We start from the raw sequence: 19,091 nt of genomic DNA, 5'->3' as shown, positions 1-19,091 counted from the left end.
GGTGATATGGCCCTGATGGAATGTGACACAAATGAACTGTTAGCATGGTAGTGATTCTATGTTTGCCTACAGCTGTGAAAGAGGCGGCGGTCCATAAGAAACACAACCTGTACAGAGACAGCATGATCCTAACCAACAGCGACCCCAACCTCCACCTGCTGGGGGAGAACCCCTCGGTGGACTGGGCCACCCAGTTCAGGGGTGGGAATGAGGAGCCTGAGGGGGCCCTGGGAGGAGGCGGCCAGTCCAGCAGGAGGCGTAGGCAAGTGGTCTCCATGATCCAGCTGGACGAGATGGGTCCACTGCCCTATGAGTCATGCCTGGAGGTGCCGGGGGTGGACTTCATCCCCGAGGAGGGAGAGATTGAGGAGGTGGAGGTTAAAGCTCAGGAGCCCAAGGAGCAAGAGACCCCCACGGAACCACACCCCCCCAAGGAGCCTGATTCTCCAGACAGCGTGCAGGAGATCTGTTACCACAGCAAACCGGTGGTGGAGATGATGGTCTCGGCTTCAGAGGAGGACTTAGCTGTTCTCACCAATGGGACAGGGACGCTGACGCTGGAGGATGGGAAGGAGGAGGAGGTGACACTCATCACCACCGTGGTGGAGACACACAGGAAGTCACCACAGTGGATGCGCGACCCACAGGAAGTTAACGAGCAGCTGGTAGAAACAGGAAGTCCAGACCAGGTAGCTGAGGGGGGGCTTCAGGAAAAGGGGGAGGCAGCTATTGAAGGCAAGGGGGAGGAAGACGAGGCGGCCATCAAGAACGCCATACAGGAAATAGAGATAGCGGTACAGGAAGAGGATGGAGAGAGGATAACTGAGTGTGCCGTAGACTCTGACGCAGAGATGGCCCCGCCATTGGCTGACTCCAGCCCCTGGGGGCATGATGACAGCGGCTTCCAGCCGCCTACCAATGAGGCCTTGAATGAGGGCAAAGCTCAGCCAATCATGGATGCTCTGAAAACAGAGGACACTGTAGTCGACCCAGGAGAGGTGGTGGTGGTTTTAGAGCCGGGAGACACTGCACTGCACAACGAGTGAGACCGGGGAGGCTACAGTAACCTAAACAGCAGAAGGCAAGACAGAAATTGTATATAAGATTTTGAATGGTAGGACAAGGGAGCAAAAACGTTTCATTTTAGTCTGTGTTAACTGATAATTCCTGACCCCTCAGCATTGTTTTTCTGGTTTATATTCCGTACAGTCACATCTACAACAGTGGCCTATTTAACTGTGACTTCCAACCTCTCATCTGAAGTCATGTTTGTTCAAGTTTAATTTCTCTTAATTTTACATTTTATTTTACTCTATTCCTCAAGCTTTTGTGTGTGACACTGAACCGCAGGTATCTGCTGCATTATCCTTAGATTGTGTGGTCACTAAGGAGTAAGGAATTTAAGTCAGAATTGGATAAGGGATGTGGGGAGAATTGTGGATGCAGAAGATACACATTACACTACAGAGGCCTATCTGCAAGGGCCCTAAGGATATGTTCACAGAGATGCATGACATAGATAGTTAGAACTCTATGGTTCATGGGCAGTCACACACCCACTGGTCATTACATGTCCTTTTATTCAGCAGTAGGGGGCACTGTAGGCAGGCGGTTGACGCAAACAGTCTGGCATGTTATCCTACTGTAATGGACATTGTTGTGTATAACATATCATTATAGAGATGTAGCTGTCATTCTATTCAGGGTCTGGGAGCACTGCTTTTTAACATGTTTTTACATTAGTTTTATACAAGTTGCTAAGTCAGTCAGACATTTTGTCTTGAATAAGTGTATGTTGAGCCTCTTTTTCAACCATCATTTTTTTATTTTCACAAGTGGCCTTATTGTTTCAACACTATCTTTTTACAGTGCATGACTTCAGCATGAAATGGCACTTGCTTACTGACTGATTTTCTATGCATGTTAGTCCAACCCTTAAGTGTGAGGGGAGCTGCTCAAATGGTAGCAGTCACTACAGTCGTATTATAGATGCTAGAGGTCCCATGTCGGCTACAGTGCTACTGAAATGCCACCGTCATAATTATGCTTACAGTTGTTACTAAAGGGACTTTCTCTGCTGATAACTTTTGACTGTGACGCATCAGCAGAATCTCATTGAGATAGAATGCTGTCTGCGTGTGGGAGGTCTGGATGACTGACAGCAGGCTATGTACCTTGTCATGAAGAGGCCTCTGTGTCAGTCTCTTCTGGCCAAACAAAGGGAATCATGGGAAAATAACCAAGTCATTTCCCCCACTCTTTTAAAATGAGGGAAATCAAATGTATTATTTCCTAAACTATCAATGCTATGTTTATGGACACTGTATATTCAAGGCACATTGTTCTTAAATCAGGCTTAATCAGTTTGTAGCCTTGAGGAAAATATTTCCATGTAACTCCATGACTTAAAGGGTTAGTTCACTCAGTGCCTCTGTTTCCTTCTTATTTATGACACATACTGTGTGGTGCTCAATGCACCAGCCTCTGCTATATTCTTTATTTTATATGTAAAGCTCCATGCAATAACTTTTTATTGATTGTGTTTAGCTATATGTATGACTGGGTATAGTTGTATGGATTAATAAATAAGTTGATTTTATGGTTTTCCTATTGTTCATCTGTATCTCTAGACTAAAATGCATTTTCAAATCAATTATATCATATTCGATTTTCTGAAAATTCTTAAAGTTGGTGGTATTTATTGATAATTAGAATAAAATTACACTAAAACAACAGTAAGCACATGTCTACATGGGTATTTCTCAATAGGAACTTTTTGAACAAAAACACTTTAGAAGCCTTGTATGAGTAATCCGTTATCTACTTTCAGTTGACTTTATAGATTAATTGGGCATAAAAAAAAGTATTGCATTCATCCATGTTTTCAAACTAGGCTACTGGATAATTCAACAGAAAATAGCTAATATCCATCTGTTTATTGGATATAAAAGGCACTAAATGGTTGGTTTCTCTACAGTGGCTTTCTTGCAAATGATTAAAAAACGCAACATGACCCAGATTCTGTTCTCCTCTGTATTTCAGAGCACTAGAACAATCTGTTACTGCATGTCAGGCTCATTGGGTATCTATGGAGTTTACAATACTCCATCACATGCTTCTGTGCTGTCAAGGTGGCAATTCCTCAATGTTGTCTTGTGACTATAGTGCTGGCTGGAAGTCTGACCTTGGAGTGAAATGGTAGAATGACAAACCTTAGGTCAGGGCTGCCCAAACCTCTTCCTGGAGATCTACAGTCCTGTTGGTTTTCATTCCAACCCTAATTTAAACACACCTGATTCTACTAATTAGATATCCTAAATTAGGGTTGGACAGAAAACATACAGGACAGTAGATCTCCAGGAAGAGGGTTGGGCAGCCCTGCCTTAAGTCAAGTAACCACAGGTTGACAACATTGACCTCAAGCCCTGTAGCTACTCACGGGCCCTGGTCAAAATGATGACTGTGGATGTGTAGTACATAGTACAGGGTAACAGTTGCCTTGCTTGAACACAAAATGTAAAACTTGATGAAACTTTGTGATAAAAAGGTACCATGGGTGTGCTTGATCACTCATCTACCATGCTGTACTCTGTGTACATCTGTCACTATATGGAAGTCTCCATCTTGCTTTTTACTTAAGATCATGTATAAGTAGGGAAGAAATACTGTGACAACCTTCCACTTCAGGTAACTTGATAAGTGACACAGTCACAGGGAGATCTATTGCGCATCAGTGCACAACAGAGTCCGAATGACAAACACCATGGGAGTTTGTACGATATGCTCTTCAGATCAAATCTTTGACCAACAGGTATGGGATATCTAGTCCCTGTAGATCTGTAGTCCAGGAAAAGGACTCTTTCGATTCCGCTGTTTGATTAGATTTGACCCAGTAGAGGGAACCATATGAAGTATCCCAGGACAGAGCCCAAGATGACCCCCAGGAAGATCCAGGTGTTGTAGGACATGACACACAGCATCAGTATGTAGCCCAGAGTCACCTGCAGGATGTGTATGGCTGTCTGGATACCATGAAGACGCCATCTGGTGGAGAGGAGACAGAAGAGTAATATACTCCAAGTCGGTATTCGGGTCATAAGAAGGAATTTCCCCTCGACCACCACCAACAAATTGGGGAAAACATTGACCCCCACTGTAAAAGAGCCAACTGTCAAAGTTGTTATACAGAAATAACAAAACATGCCGAAAAGCTTCTGTTGTTCAATGTACATGTAATTAGGTTAACAAAATCCCAACCTACGGGTTGCAATGCTTCCATGTAGGGAAATGTAGCCTGCTAGAAGAGCCCTGTTGCTTTGGGATATTCAGTGGGAAATGTGGGGACCCGGTGTACAAGTAGGCTACACATAGCTACAGTGGGGAGAACAAGTATTTGATACACTGCCGATTTTGCAGGTTTTCCTACTTACAAAGCATGTAGAGGTCTGTCATTTTTATCATAGGTACACTTCAACTGTGAGAGACAGAATCTAAAACAAAAATACAGAAAATCACATTGTATGATTTTTAAGTAATTAATTAGCATTTTATTGCATGACATAAGTATTTGATACATCAGAAAAGCAGAACTTAATATTTAGTACAGAAACCTTTGTTTGCAATTACAGAGATCATACGTTTCCTGTAGTTCTTGACCAGGTTTGCACACACTGCAGCAGGGATTTGGCCCACTCCTCCATACAGACCTTCTCCAGATCCTTCAGGTTTCGGTGTGCGCTGGGCAATACGGACTTTCGGCTCCCTCAAAGATTTTCTATTGGGTTCAGGTCTGGAGACTGGCTAGGCCACTCCGGGACCTTGAGATGCTTCTTACGGAGCCACTCCTTAGTTGCCCTGGCTGTGTGTTGCGGGTCGTTGTCATGCTGGAAGACCCAGCCACGACCCATCTTCAATGTCTTACTGAGAGAAGGAGGTTGTTGGCCAAGATCTCCGATACATGGCCCCATCCATCCTCCCCTCAATACGGTGCAGTCGTCCTGTCCCCTTGCAGAAAAGCATCCCCAAAGAATGATGTTTCCACCTCCATGCTTCACGATTGGATGGTGTTCTTGGGGCTGTACTCATCCTTCTTCTTCCTCCAAACACGGCGAGTGGAGTTTAGACCAAAAAGCTCTATTTTTTCTCATCAGACCACATGACCTTCACCCATTCCTCCTCTGGATCATCCAGATGGTCATTGGCAAACTTCAGACGGGCCTGGACATGCGCTGGCTTGAGCGGGGGACCTTGCGTGCGCTGCAGTATTTTAATCCATGACGGCGTAATGTGTTACTAATGGTTTTCTTTGAGACTGTGGTCCCAGCTCTCTTCAGGTCATTGACCAGGTCCTGCCGTGTAGTTCTGGGCTGATCCCTCACCTTCCTCATGATCATTGATGCCCCACGAGTGAGATCTTGCATGGAGCCCAGACCGAGGGTGATTGACCGTCATCTTGAACTTCTTCCATTTTCTAATAATTGCGCCAACAGTTGTTGCCTTCTCACCAAGCTGCTTGCCTATTGTCCTGTAGCCCATCCCAGCCTTGTGCAGGTCTACAATTTTATCCCTGATGTCCTTACACAGCTTTCTGGTCTTGGCCATTGTGGAGAGGTTGGAGTCTGTTTGATTGAGTGTGTGGACAGGTGTCTTTTATACAGGTAATGAGTTCAAACAGGTGCAGTTAATACAGGTAATGAGTGGAGAACAGGAGGGCTTCTTAAAGTAAAACTAACAGGTCTGTGAGAGCCGGAATTCTTACTGGTTGGTAGGTTGATCAAAATACTTATGTCATGCAATAAAATGCAAATTAATTACTTAAAAATCATACAATGTGATTTTCTGGATTTTTGTTTTAGATTCCGCCTCTCACAGTTGAAGTGTACCTATGATAAAAATGACAGACCTCTACATGCTTTGTAAGTAGGAAAACCTGCAAAATCGGCAGTGTATCAAATACTTGTTCTCCCCACTGTATGTGTGTGAAAAACATCACAGATAAGACATTTAACTTGTTTAGTATAAACTAACTCCACTCACTACTTGTAGCTGTGTAGACCGTTTGTTTGTGTTGTTTTTGGCTAGCTTAATGTTTCAGTTGGTAGCTAGCTAGCACTCTTGTGGCTGCTAGCGCCGTCATGAAAAGGGGCATGAGGGAAGTCCTAACATTACGTTTTTCTAAGTAGTGAGAATGCAGGCAATGTTTTTCTGTGAGCCAATGGGATAACCTAGGTAACCACAGGTTGTTTTCCACACAGGCGGACGGGGCCACAACATTCTATCTAATACAACTGGGACTACTGCAGTACTCTCTCTGGAGTCATTATATAGAGGTGCACAGTTCAGGTTCTCATGGGTCTAATTATCAGCTGTTATTTATTCATCATTTATCAGTGCATTATGTAGGCATGGGAAACCAGGTGCATGTGTAACCTGTGTGAATCAATCAAATGTATTTATAAAGCCCTTTTTACGTCAGCCTAAAACCCCAAACAGCAAGCAATGCAGATCTAGAAGCATTGTGGCTAGGAAAAACTCCCTAGAAAGGAAGGAACTTAGGAAGAAACCTAGAGAGGAACCAGGCTCTGAGGAGTGGCCAGTCCTCTTCTGGCTGTTCCATGGCAGCAGACAACAGTTTAAACTTAAGTAGGAGCACGACCAGGTGGACTGGGGGACAGCAAGGAGTAATCAGGCCAGTTAGTCCTGGGGCATGGTCCCAGGGCTCAGGTCCTCCGGGAGGAAAGGGAGTGAAATGGCTAGCTAGTTAGCGGTGGATTCTTTTCAATCAGTGATGTCACGCGCTCTTAGTCCTTGAAGTAGTAGTTTCCCTTGCTCTGCAAGGGCCGTGGCTTTTGTGGAGCAATAAGTAATGATGCTTTGTGGGTGACTGTTGTCTGTGGTTCGAGCCCAAGTTGGGGCAAGGAGATGGATGGAAGCAATACTGTTACACATGCGCACTCTTGACAATTTGTGAAGCAGTAGATTAAAGCCAGCATCCCTGGAACATGTTAATTACAGAGAACTACATGGGCTCCTGTTTGAATCCTACCTGTTCATGGGGGAGGGAGTGGGAGCAGCCTGTTCCATGGGGGCCAGAGAAGACTCTGACAGGCTACTGGCAAACACAGTGCTGCTTCCCTGGCAGTCTGAGGAGTGGAGGGGAGGGGGGAAGGGCAGTGGGAAGGCTGGCTGAGTGGGCTGCTTTAAGGGCTTTCCCAGCTGGTCCTTCCACACCTTCAGCAGCTCGTAGAACACTGTCAACAGGAGGACCACGAACACAGACAGCACCATCCCTGCAAACACATTGACAACAGAGCTTATCATGGCTGACAGCAATAATGTTCATCAGTGACCACAGCTCGGTCTGGAACTATACAGTTGAAGTTGGAAGTTTACATACAATTTAGCCAAATACATTTAAAACTTAGTTTTTCACAATTCCTGACATTTAATCCTAGTAAAAATTCCCTGTCTTAGGTCAGTTAGGATCACCACTTTATTTTAAGAATGTGAAATGTCAGAATAATAGTAGAGAATTATTTATTTCAGCTTTTATTTCTTTCATCACATTCCCAGTGGGTCACAAGTTTACATACACTCAATTAGTCTTTGGTAGCATTGCCTTTAAATTGTTTAACTTGGGTCAAACGTTTTGGGTAGCCTTCCACAAGCGTCCCACAATAAGTTGGGGGAATTTTGGCCCATTCCTCCGGACAGAGCTGGTGTAACGGAGTCAGGTTTGTAGGCCTACTTGCTCGCATACGCTTTTTCAGTTCTGTCTACAAATTTGGGGTAAATTTTATATAGGATTGAGGTCAGGGCGTTGGGATGGCCACTCCAATACCTTGACTTTGTTGTGCTTAAGCCATTTTGCCACAACTTTGGAAGTATGCTTGGGGTCATTGTCCATTTGGAAGACCCATTTGCGACCAAGCTTTAACTTCCTGACTAATGTCTTGAGATGTTGCTTCAATATATCCACATAATTGTCCTCCCTCATGATGCCTTCTATTTTGTGAAGTGCACCAGTCCCTCCTGCAGCAAAGCACCCCCACAACATGATGCTGCCACCCCCATGCGTCACGGTTGGGATGGTGTACTTCGGCTTGCAAGCCTCCCCCGTTTTTCCTCCAAACAGAACGATGGTCATTATTGCCAAACAGTTCTATTTTTGTATCACCAGACCAGTGGACATTTCTCCAAAAAGTACGATCTTTGTCCCCATGTGCAGTTGCAAACCGTAGTCTGGCTTTTTTATGGTGGTTTTGTAGCAGTGGCTTCTTCCTTGCTGAGCGGCCTTTTAGGTTATGTCGATATAGGACTCGTTTTACTGTAGATAGAGATACTTTTGTACCTGTTTCCTCCAGCATCTTCACAAGGTCCTTTGCTGTTGTTCTGGGATTGGTGCACTTTTTGCACCAAAGTACGTTAATCTCTAGGAGACAGAACGCATCTCCTTCCTGAGCGGTATGACGGCTGCGTGGTCCCATCGTGTTAATACTGGATAAACCAGACTTGTGGAGGTCTACATTTTTTTTCTAAGGTCGTGGCTGATTTCTTTTGATTTTCCCATGATGTCAAGCAAAGAGACACAGTTTGAAGGTAGGCCTTGAAATACATACACAGGTACACCTCCAATTGACTCAAATTATGTCAATTAGCCTATCAGAAGCTCCTAAAGCCATGACAATTTTCAGGAATTTTCCAAGCTGTTTAAAGGCACAGTCAACTTAGCGTATGTAAACTTCTGACACACTGGAATTGTGATTCAGTGAATTATAAAAGTGAAATAATCTGTCTGTAAAAAATTGTTGGAAAAATGACTTGTGTCATGCACAAAGTAGATGTCCTAACCAACTTGCCAAAACTATAGTTTGTTAACAAGAAATGTGTGGAGTGGTTGAAAAACGAGTTTTAATGACTACAACCTAAGTGTATATAAACTTCCGACTTCAACTGTACATAGTACTGTACAGACTACAACAGTGACCTAATCTAAGAATGTAAGAAATCAGTACATCCATCACTTGGGGCCCTATTGAAACAGATCTAAAATATCTCATTTGCAAGAAGTTAATTTGTTGTACCTGAAACACTATGCAGTTATACTGCAAAACTACTGCAGTAAAAAAACAGTGTTATTTTGGACGCAGTATTTGCAGCATACTGCAGTTATACTGCACTTTGACTGCCAGACAAACAGGTTCTGAACTATATGATTTACTGTGTAGATTATCCTGAGGGCACAGGCCTGTCATCAATGTTAGCCTACCTGCGGGTCCCTGCACATCCCAGAAGTCAAACAGCAGCTTCACTCTACTCCCTGCCTCGAAGGTCATCTGTATGAGAAAAGAGAGCCATATAATTACAATAAAGAACAGCAATATACTCCAAGGCAGCAGACCAGATCTGGGACCTGTGCAGCAAATCCTTAACCAATACTTACATCAACAAATATCCAATATATAAAATGTACAAAATATTTTTTGTTTAGTCAGGTAGATAATGACAACGCAGGAATGTGCTTTGTTGGTGTTACCCAAACTCTGCCAGACAGATGCAGCACTGTTAATATGGCACCTGTCCAATAGTCCTCCATTGGAATGACTGATCATAGGAGCTGATCATGCACAATAAAGAATGTACTGTATGTGAGGCCATGATGTGGACTTCATTATTATACCACGTGAAAGCAATTAGCTGTAGCTCTGGTAAGAGGAAATCAAACTCATTCTCTCTACATCTTGGGGAAGTATACAGAAGTTGGGCCCGGTTTCCTGATGCATAGATCTGGAATTTAGGTTTACGAGTGGTTTATGATGCATCTTTCTTTCCTACAACGGCCCAAGATGTAACATGCATTTCCCAACACACCAAGCAGAGACAACGTTTGTTAAGTTAATCGTAGAGGCATGTGTCGATACTGATAGGATCGAAAGAACGGAAGCACTGCTCTCGGATCAGCATTCTCCCTTTTAAATCTTACCTTAACATTCAAATTATTCCACAATAGTGACAACGAATCATCTAGAGAGATATCAAATATTGAGGCGGCATATTCTAATGCATATCCTATAATAATGCACAACATTTTTTGGGCTCCCGAGTGGTGCAGTGGTCTAAGGCACTGCATCTCAGTGTTAGAGGCGTCACTACAGACCCTGGTTCGATTCCAGGCTGTATCACAACCGGCCGTGATTGAGAGTCCCATAGGGCAGTGTACAATTGGCCCAGCGAAGTCCGGGTTAGGGTTTGGCCGGTGTAGGTTGTCATTGTAAATAAGAATTTGTTCTTAACTGGCTTGCCGAGTTAAATTTTAAATAATAATAATAATAATAAACTAAATCAAGATTTGGCACATCATTCTGCACGTTACACATCATGAAATATATTGAGGCAAAACATTTGCCTAAAGACAAAAACTTACAAATAGCTACATAAAACTATTGAAATATGTTGTCATTGAAATATATAGGTCTATGTGGCCTATACTGTATTTATATTTTAATACAGTTCTCGGTTTTATATCCTTTTATATCCTTGCAATTTTGTATTTTTAGTTTCTAGGCAGGTTTCCATTGACCCAGGTTAATTTGGCATAAATAAATTGGGAAATGTGTCATGGAAATGACAGAGTCTACAGCAGAAATGTTCTAAAGATCAACATTTTTATCCAATCGACAGGAGTGTATTTTTCTTTTGTCAAACTGCAAGTTTCACCATGGCACGAACCGTGGGGATACATTGGCATATAATTATTAGAAAGTGGCAAATATTTGCTGGCTTTCGCGGGCTACCTGAGCCATGAAACCGATAGGTGGGAGGTCATTACAGGCTGTCGCCAATATATTAATGTGCAATTTGCCTGAATGGGTAATGGAAACACTTTTTATTCGACACCGTAGGTTTGGTGAAAATGTATATATTATTTTTTTTGGTGTGACGTCACTACACCCAGCTGTTTTTATCTTCAAGATAGTTACATGTAAACGCATCCTAGCAGGCAATTGTCGCATCAATGTTCCATGCAAACTTTCTTAATGTCGACAAGAAACCCCTGGACAAGTTAATGGAAACATACTGTATCTAATGTCACAGAAAGACTGTATCTAATGTCACAGAAAGACAGAACAATCTTGATTTTGTGTTTAGCGGAGATCTGTGTATGTGACACAGAAAGGCAAAAAAGCATCTAACGATGTAGCAGTTTACGAGTGGACTGGTTTGAGGCAATCGTTAAATAACCAGCGTTTTCAAGAGAAACTTTAGTAACAACGGTTAACGATGCTCTTACTTAAGGCTACGTTCATCGTTGGAACCTAAGATACTTTTGGGGAAACGGCCCCGTAAAATCTCAAAACCTTTCCTTACCTGCCCCTCTACCTACCTTTGTCAGGTTTTGCATTTTTTTTAAAGGGTGTCTCTGTCTTCCAATCTAATCCAATATACCAAATCGTTTGTGGCAATTAATGACAGAGGCCACGTAATGCTTGGAGCAAACAGATGCTGCTTTCACTGACACAGCTACTATTGAAAAACAGCCCAGCCTTCCCTCATGAGCTAATATCAGACGGTTTAATTACGAGGTACAATTCGTTTTAAACAGGATATTCGGTTCCCTCTCGTGACTCGCTATTGAAACAAGCATGCCATGACTATGAAGACGGTATATTCTGAATCGGGTGGATGGAGAATAATCCAAACCTCAATTTATTTATTTTTTAATCAATACGAGTTCGGATTTTAATATTCGATAGTTCTTACACAAAGTGTGCCATGACTATGATAATGATATATTCTGAATCGGGGAGGATGGACAAAAATCCACAGCTTTTTTTGTTTTTGAAATGTATTTAATTTTTTTATTCTGGCTTTAAAATCTTCAATAGCTCGGGTGGATGGAGAATAATCCACACCTTCATTCATTCACAAAGCATGCCATGACTATGAAAATTATATTTTCTTAACTCGGGGGAGGATGGACTCTAACTTTTCCAAGCACTGTTCATGACATAAACTGTTCACACCCCTCTTGTTGGTGGAGAGAATTTTGCAGGTTTAAACCTTATTTTCTGCAATTCTACACATCTTGTCACAGGGTGCAAAGAACATTTTGCAGTTTTAAAGCTAATTTTATGGCAATTCTATACATTTTGCCATGTCTAATGTGTATTCATGTTATATTTGAGTGACTACAACAATATCTATGGGCAAAAAAAATATTAAAGAACGTTAGCTGACATGGGCTAGTATAAATAGCTCTCCAAGGTATGCAATGACTAACATGACAAGAGGAACTGATGATGCACTACCCAATTTCGAAATTGCACCTTGTGCATTCTACTATTGCAACTTTCAAGAGTAAATTTAAAGCCGGGCTGAGTTCCTTTAAAAAATATGTATTTCAAAGGCAACACATAGAAGGCTAGGCTAAGAAACTACTTACAGACATGATTGATCAACTTTAGCAGACGAATAAGAATTTTATGGGGGAATCCTCGGGTCATTCGACTCCCCATCACAGAAGACAGCGAACTGCAGACATTTTTTTGCAGTAATTTAGCTGCGTTCCACTTATCCTTGTTTTGATCGCAGGGATGTAGGCTACCATCAACAGCATGAGCCCGCCCCCATGTGACGTTTAAATATCGCAAGGGCAGATGGTAATTGGAGTCTCGTGTCCATTATACAATTACGTGCTGGAGGCAACTATGCGTATGCAGTATCTGTATATACACTACATTTCAGGTATAATCAAGTAATAATGCATATATAAAAAGATAGGTACATTGCAGTGTTGTTTTAAAAGACTGGAGGAATTCATGTTTCTTCAAGTTAAAAAGTACGGATCGGATACATTGTAATTCAATATTATGCCCATAACTAATAAGAATGTAACTTTATAAAACAATATCACTCGCCATTTTATCGTGATACAAATGTAATAATGTTTTCATTTTACTTCCGCCGCCTTAACCAATAGAATGAAGAGGCACTCTCAGTCGCCAGCTTGTCAAGGGTTGTTGAGTAGCTAGCTAGTAAAGTAACGTTAGCTAGCTAAAGAAGCACCAAAGAAACTGAGCACAGTCTGATTTTCGAAAATAGTTTTCTCGCTGGGGTTTCATCGACGGTTTGGTTGAAATACCCTTTTTGGGTCGGGAGACACGGCGTTATTTGTGAGACTGGGACTGACACGGAAGAATAGGGATATTTGTGTTGCAATACGAAAGAAGACATCACCACCGGCGTTCAGTCTTGTTTGTTAATTAGCTAGCTAACTAGCTACTAGCCAGCAAGCAAGCTAACCTAATGGAGATCCTCCCTGTTCTTTGGAGTATACACCTGATCATAGACTCGGAAATCACACTAGTAGTGAACACGAGGAGCTTCGTGTGTGATTCGAAGTATATGGACATAGCTACTAGCTAGCTAGCAAGTTGGCTAGGTACACGTCAACTGTACAGATGTCAACTGGTTCACTTGTTAAGCCAGCTAGTTAATTAATTATCCTTAGCTGCCAGGGGTAACATGCCTTGTCATTGTGTACATATCAAGTAACCTGTTAGTTGTTGACAGTTGCTATCCCTTACGAAAAAAACATTGCAGTATAACTGCAGTTAAAGTGCTATATAACTGCAGTATTCTGCAAATACTGCGTCCAATTTTTTTTTTTAACTGCAGTGATTTTGCAGTGTAACTACTGTTACAGTGACTGCACTGTATTATTCTGCAGTTACTGCGTCCAAAATACCACAGTCTACTGCACGTTTACTGCCGTTTCAAAACTGCAATCCTTTCTTGTAAGGTATGGGTTAATGTGACATTGTTGTCAATTAGCCATTTTGACAACTAGCTTGACAGCTAAAACCATCAACTGTAGTGGAGACAGCCAGTTGTCAACTTTATGAACTCTTGGTGCTTGTCCATGAGGCCACACCATGCAGAGGAAATGCATTGGATTATTTGATATTTCTGGGGCGTCATTGAGAGCACAGGAACACCTACTTGTGTACAGACCTGTCAGAGATTAAATGGGAGAAAAACTGTTTTGCTCGCCACAGGATTCTCCTGGCATTTCCATGATGCTAATAGCCCTACTCCTCACAAGCCTTCTTAGCTGGGCCAACGGCCAAGAAGGTCTGACCATGTTACCTGAAGAAAAGACCAAAATCAGGTGAGATAACAACCGTGTATGATCACACACTCCAGTATTACCCAATGCCCACCTCTACTGAGTGGCAAAGTCCATACTATAAAGATGAAGGGACTAAATCATTAAACACACCATCACTATCTATCCGTCCACTTGTCTGTTAGAAATGACTTGGTGATGTTGATTTTGTATATTTCTTTCTGTTACAGGGACCAGATTGTTGAGATGTTTGATCATGCCTATGGCAGCTATATGGTAAGTCTGTGTCTGACCACATAATTGCCACTTTCAACTACACTGAGCAAAGTTGGATGTTTCAACCCGTAGCTATTGTTGTCCATCTGTATTACTGACCATGTCGCAGGCCAGGGCATGCTGCTGTTTACGGTTTCGTTATGGTTGATGTTAGGGCTGTGATAATACCAGTACCGCAATATTTTTTTCATGGCAAAATGATAACACAAAGCAGAGAACTTTTTGGTCCTTTAATGTTATGTTAAATATTGTGTACTAGAGCTTGGAAAATATATAAATGTGACTCTGGATGACATCATAATGCTGTTTGTTTCCAACATTATGGCTGTTTCCCTGAAGAAGTCAAATCCGCTTGGTGTTTTGTTTCCTTGCCACGATACTAACAAATATCGCAATACTGGTATCGTCCCGGCCCTAGTTGATATTATGTTACTGCTCAAACCAGCCTCTCTAACTTGACTGTGTGCCACACACTCTGCCTATACTTCTAAGTTCAAACCAGTGGAGGCTGCTGAGGGGAGAACGGCTCATAATAATGGCTGGTATGGAATGGTATCAAATGTTGTTTCCATTGGTTGATACCGTTCCATTGACTGCATTCAAGCCATTACTATGAGCCATCCTCCCCTCAGCAACCTCCGCTGGTTCAAACATTTGACCAAATGTTCCTCCTATTGAGTATGTGTACCGTACCCTGACTGTAGCCCCGTGCCCTGATTCTGCCACAGAAATATGCGTACCCTGCAGATGAGCTGATGCCTCTGAGCTGCAGGGGGAGAGTGCGTGGCCTGGAGCCCAACAGGGGAGACATCGATGACTCTCTGGGGAAGTGAGTATAACTGCACGGAAAGCCTCCTCACAACATGTGGTTTTTCTGAGTTTAGCCTTTGTGGTGATTTTAGCTGTTTATCGGCTTACTTTTGTACTCAAAGGGGTCTCTTGATGTATAGAGACAGCCACTCAGCCAACTCAGTCTCACAATGGATTCATTATGTGTCTGTTATGTCATCCCCTGCACTGATGGAGGGACGGGGGCTAGGTAGAGAAAGATGTCCCATGTTTTTCAATATGTAATTTTCATAGGAAAAGGAAATTAATTGAGGTGTGTTGTGAAATCATGTGGGGAAAACCTAGCCTATTATAAAAATACAAGGAAGGAACACATCTCTTAAGGGAATCCGACCTCTCTCTGATTCTTCCTTAAGACCTTGTAAAACACACTTAACCTGGAAGCACAATAGACGATGAGACTACATGGTGAAGCTGACATGGCGCAGGATCCAGTTCCTCTGCTGTGCGCCATCCTCCTGACCTGGGTCATATGTATTAAGCACCAAATGGAAGAAAATGACTGAAACTGTTGCAAAACATTTGCTATGGTGTGCTCTGATTCAGAGGGGTTGGGTTAAATGCGGAAGACACATTTCAAAGGTATATTTTGAATGCATTCAGTTGTACAACTGACGAGGTATCCCCCTTTCCTTAATGAATATAGCCCTGTTTTCTCTCTTAGGTTCTCCCTCACACTGGTCGACACCCTGGATACTTTAGTGGTGAGTGTCTTATCCTGTCTGTCTGGCTGTAAGTTTATAGAGAAATCAATGAGCAAATGGGATCCATTGTCCTGAAACCCCTCAGAGCCACACACACATACAGTCAATGGCAGTATATATTAAATGGATAGTCCTTCTTACGGTTCTGGAAACCTGAGCAAAAAATCATTGAAATCTCGTAATTCACAGGAATTATTCAAATAGCTATGTGTTTTTATGTAAGTCTTTTTTTGCCTAAGTAATGAAACACTTATTTATTCTTTCAATTACCCTATTAACGCATTTGTCTTGTATATATGTCCAGGTGTTGAACAAGCTGGATGAATTTGAGGATGCAGTTAGGAGGACTTTGAGGGATGTCAGGCTGGACAATGATGTGGTGGTGTCTGTGTTTGAGACCAACATCCGAGTCCTGGGGTACGAACCTATGCAATGCATTGTCTCACTCCTACACAGAGCTTCACCAAGATTGTGTACGATACTGGTCCAAATGTCTTATTGACTTTATGATAAAATAACTATATGACTTCATAATATAGGGCTGTCAGTATTTTTATATTGAGATGAATGGGAAATTGTCTGGGCATTGCCACATGCTCACCACACCATCATCTTGCTCACCACACCATCATCTTGCTCTCCCTACAGAGGCTTGCTGGGGGCGCATGTGATGGCTGACATGCTCCGTCAGCGGGGGGAGAGGATGCAGTGGTACAGAGATGAGCTGCTCCACATGGCCAAGGAGCTGGGCCACAGACTGCTGCCTGCCTTCAACACTACCAGTGGCCTTCCCTACCCCAGGGTAACACACCTCACTCAGTCTCCACGCTTCTGTTTTTTTCAGGATCCCTGGGTGAAAAACGTTGTTTATCAGAACTTCCACAATGTCACATGAACGGAAAAGTACCAGATTCAGGTCTGACCGGACTGTCCAGTCAAATATGAATAGAGGATTAAAAGTGATTCAAGATGGCTTTGTAGTCTTATTACTATCTGACAATATACATGTAGTACATTCAATATACTTACTTCTTGTCTGTTTGTTTCCAGGTAAACCTGAGGTATGGGGTCCTTAACCCCCTGTCACGCACAGGCACTGAGTCGGACACCTGTACAGCCTGTGCAGGGACCATGATTCTGGAGTTTGCTGCTCTCAGTCGGCTGTCTGGGGAGGCTGTGTTCGAGGTACATAAGTAATTCCAGTAATAATCGATAGTGTTGTTTTGTATTTATTGGCCAGTGTGCATGAATATAATATCCCTGTGTTTCTGTGTCCCACAGGAGCATGCTAGGAAAGCATTGGACGTCCTGTGGGAGAAGAGACAGCGAGGAAGTGACCTCGTGGGCACCGTCATCAATATCCACAATGGAGACTGGGTCCGCAGGGGTGAGCCAAAGATCCACTGTCACACACTCAACCATGCAGAAATAGAGGTCGACCGATTAATCAGAATGGCCGATTAATTAGGGCCCATTTCAAGTTTTCATAACAATCGGTAATCTGCATTTTTGGACACCGGTCATGGCCGATTACATTGCACTCCATGAGGAGACTGCGTGGCAGGCTGACTACCTGTTATGCGAGTGCAGCAAGGAGCCAAGGTAAGGTGCTAGGTAGCATTAAACGTATCTTATAAAAAACAATCAATCTTGACATAATCACTAGTTAACTATACATGGTTGATGATCTTACTAGTTTATCTAGCTTGTCCTGCGTTGCATATAATCGATTCGGTGCCTGTTAATTTATCATTGAATCACAGCCTACTTTGCCAAACGGGTGATTTAACAAGCGCATTCGCGAAAAAAGCACTGTCGTTGCACCAATGTGTAAGAGAGATCAACCCACACAGTGGCTCAGGTAGTGCAGCTCATCCAGGATGGCACATCAATGCGAGCTGTGGCAAGAAGGTTTGCTGTGTCTGTCAGCGTAGTGTCCAGAGCATGGAGGCTCTACCAGGAGACAGACCAGTACATCAGGAGACGTGGAGGAGGCCGTAGGAGGGCAACAACCCAGCAGCAGGACCGCTACCTCCGCCTTTGTGCAAGGAGGAGCACTGCCAGAGCCCCTGCAAAATGACCTCCAGCAGGCATAAATGTGCATGTGTCTGCTCAAACGGTCAGAAACAGACTCCATGAGGGTGGTATGAGGCCCGACGTCCACAGGTGGGGGTTGTGCTTACAGCCCAACACCGTGCAGGACGTTTGGCATTTGCCAGAGCACACCAAGATTGGCAAATTCGCCACTGGCGCCCTGTGCTCTTCACAGATGAAAGCAGGTTCACACTGAGCACATGTGACAGACGTGACAGAGTCTGGAGACGCCGTGGAGAACGTTCTGCTGCCTGCAACATTCTCCAACATGACCGGTTTGGCGGTGGGTCAGTCATGGTGTGGGGTGGCATTTCTTTGTGGGGCCGCACAGCCCTCCATGTGCTCGCCAGAGGTAGCCTGACTGCCATTAGGTACCGAGATGAGATCCTCAGACCCCTTGTGAGACCATATGCTGACACATGCACATTTGTGGCCTGCTGGAGGTCATTTTGCAGGGCTCTGGCAGTGCTCCTCCTTGCACAAAGGCGGAGGTAGCGGTCCTGCTGCTGGGTTGTTGCCTCCTACGGCCTCCTCCACGTCTCCTGATGTACTGGCCTGTCTCCTGGTAGCGCCTCCATGCTCTGGACACTACGCTGACAGACACAGCAAACCTTCTTGCCACAGCTCGCATATGTCCATCCTGGATGAGCTGCACTACCTGAGCCACTTGTGTGGGTTGTAGACTCCGTCTCATGCTACCACTAGAATGAAAGCCACGCCAGCATTCAAAAGTGACCAAAACATCAGCCAGGAAGCATAGGAACTGAGAAGTGGTCTGTGGTCACCACCTGCAGAACCACTCCTTTATTGGGGGTGTCTTGCTAATTGACTATAATTTCCACCTTTTGTCTATTCCATTTGCACAACAGCATGTGAAATTTATTGTCAATCAGTGTTGCTTCCTAAGTGGACAGTTTGATTTCACAGAAGTGTGATTGACTTGGAGTTACATTGTGTTGTTTAAGTGTTCCCTTTATTATTTTGAGCAGTGTATATACTTGTGTATTGATTTTAAGAAAGGCATTGATGTTTTGGTTAGG

The 19,091-nt window shown here is 43.3% G+C and overlaps 3 protein-coding genes across 6 annotated transcripts in view; 2 read left to right on the top strand and 1 right to left on the bottom strand.

Annotated features, from left to right (window-relative positions):
• LOC111961699 (protein Niban 2) overlaps positions 1–2,803 on the top strand; it is a 50,720-nt gene extending 47,917 nt beyond the window's left edge. The window contains exon 14 of the mRNA XM_023984162.2: positions 73–2,803. Coding sequence (XP_023839930.1) covers positions 73–1,046 — 974 coding nt within the window. The 3' untranslated portion in view covers positions 1,047–2,803. The remainder of the gene's footprint in view (positions 1–72) is intronic.
• LOC111961700 (protein SLC31A2) lies at positions 2,784–12,619 on the bottom strand. Of its 2 annotated transcripts, none has more exons than XM_023984164.2 (4): positions 12,443–12,619; positions 9,269–9,335; positions 7,046–7,289; positions 2,784–4,044 (listed from the first exon to the last, which is right to left on the bottom strand). In XM_023984164.2, exons 1-4 carry the CDS (start codon positions 12,446–12,448, stop codon positions 3,879–3,881), a joined length of 483 nt encoding a protein of 160 aa, XP_023839932.1. In that variant the 5' UTR covers positions 12,449–12,619; the 3' UTR covers positions 2,784–3,878. The 2 variants fall into 2 exon arrangements, with proteins under 2 accessions (XP_023839932.1, XP_023839931.1); XM_023984163.2 differs by lacking the exon at positions 12,443–12,619 and adding an exon at positions 11,384–11,612.
• A 49-nt stretch (positions 12,620–12,668) lies between these two features.
• LOC111961698 (ER degradation-enhancing alpha-mannosidase-like protein 3) overlaps positions 12,669–19,091 on the top strand; it is a 25,329-nt gene continuing 18,906 nt past the window's right edge. The window contains exons 1-9 of one of the 3 annotated variants that reach the window (XM_023984160.1): positions 12,669–12,744; positions 14,058–14,170; positions 14,359–14,404; positions 15,133–15,233; positions 15,918–15,957; positions 16,262–16,374; positions 16,606–16,759; positions 17,008–17,142; positions 17,239–17,344. In XM_023984160.1, coding sequence (XP_023839928.1) covers positions 14,076–14,170; positions 14,359–14,404; positions 15,133–15,233; positions 15,918–15,957; positions 16,262–16,374; positions 16,606–16,759; positions 17,008–17,142; positions 17,239–17,344 — 790 coding nt within the window. In that variant the 5' untranslated portion in view covers positions 12,669–12,744; positions 14,058–14,075. Of the gene's footprint in view, positions 12,745–12,989; positions 14,171–14,358; positions 14,405–15,132; positions 15,234–15,917; positions 15,958–16,261; positions 16,375–16,605; positions 16,760–17,007; positions 17,143–17,238; positions 17,345–19,091 lie in introns of those variants that run through there. The other 2 variants (XM_023984161.1, XM_023984159.2) reach the window with 2 other exon arrangements.

This window comes from Salvelinus sp. IW2-2015, linkage group LG4q.1:29, assembly GCF_002910315.2.
Source record: "Salvelinus sp. IW2-2015 linkage group LG4q.1:29, ASM291031v2, whole genome shotgun sequence".
NCBI classification, from domain to species: Eukaryota; Metazoa; Chordata; class Actinopteri; order Salmoniformes; family Salmonidae; genus Salvelinus; species Salvelinus sp. IW2-2015.
This window is presented reverse-complemented; position numbering and strand designations above follow the sequence as displayed.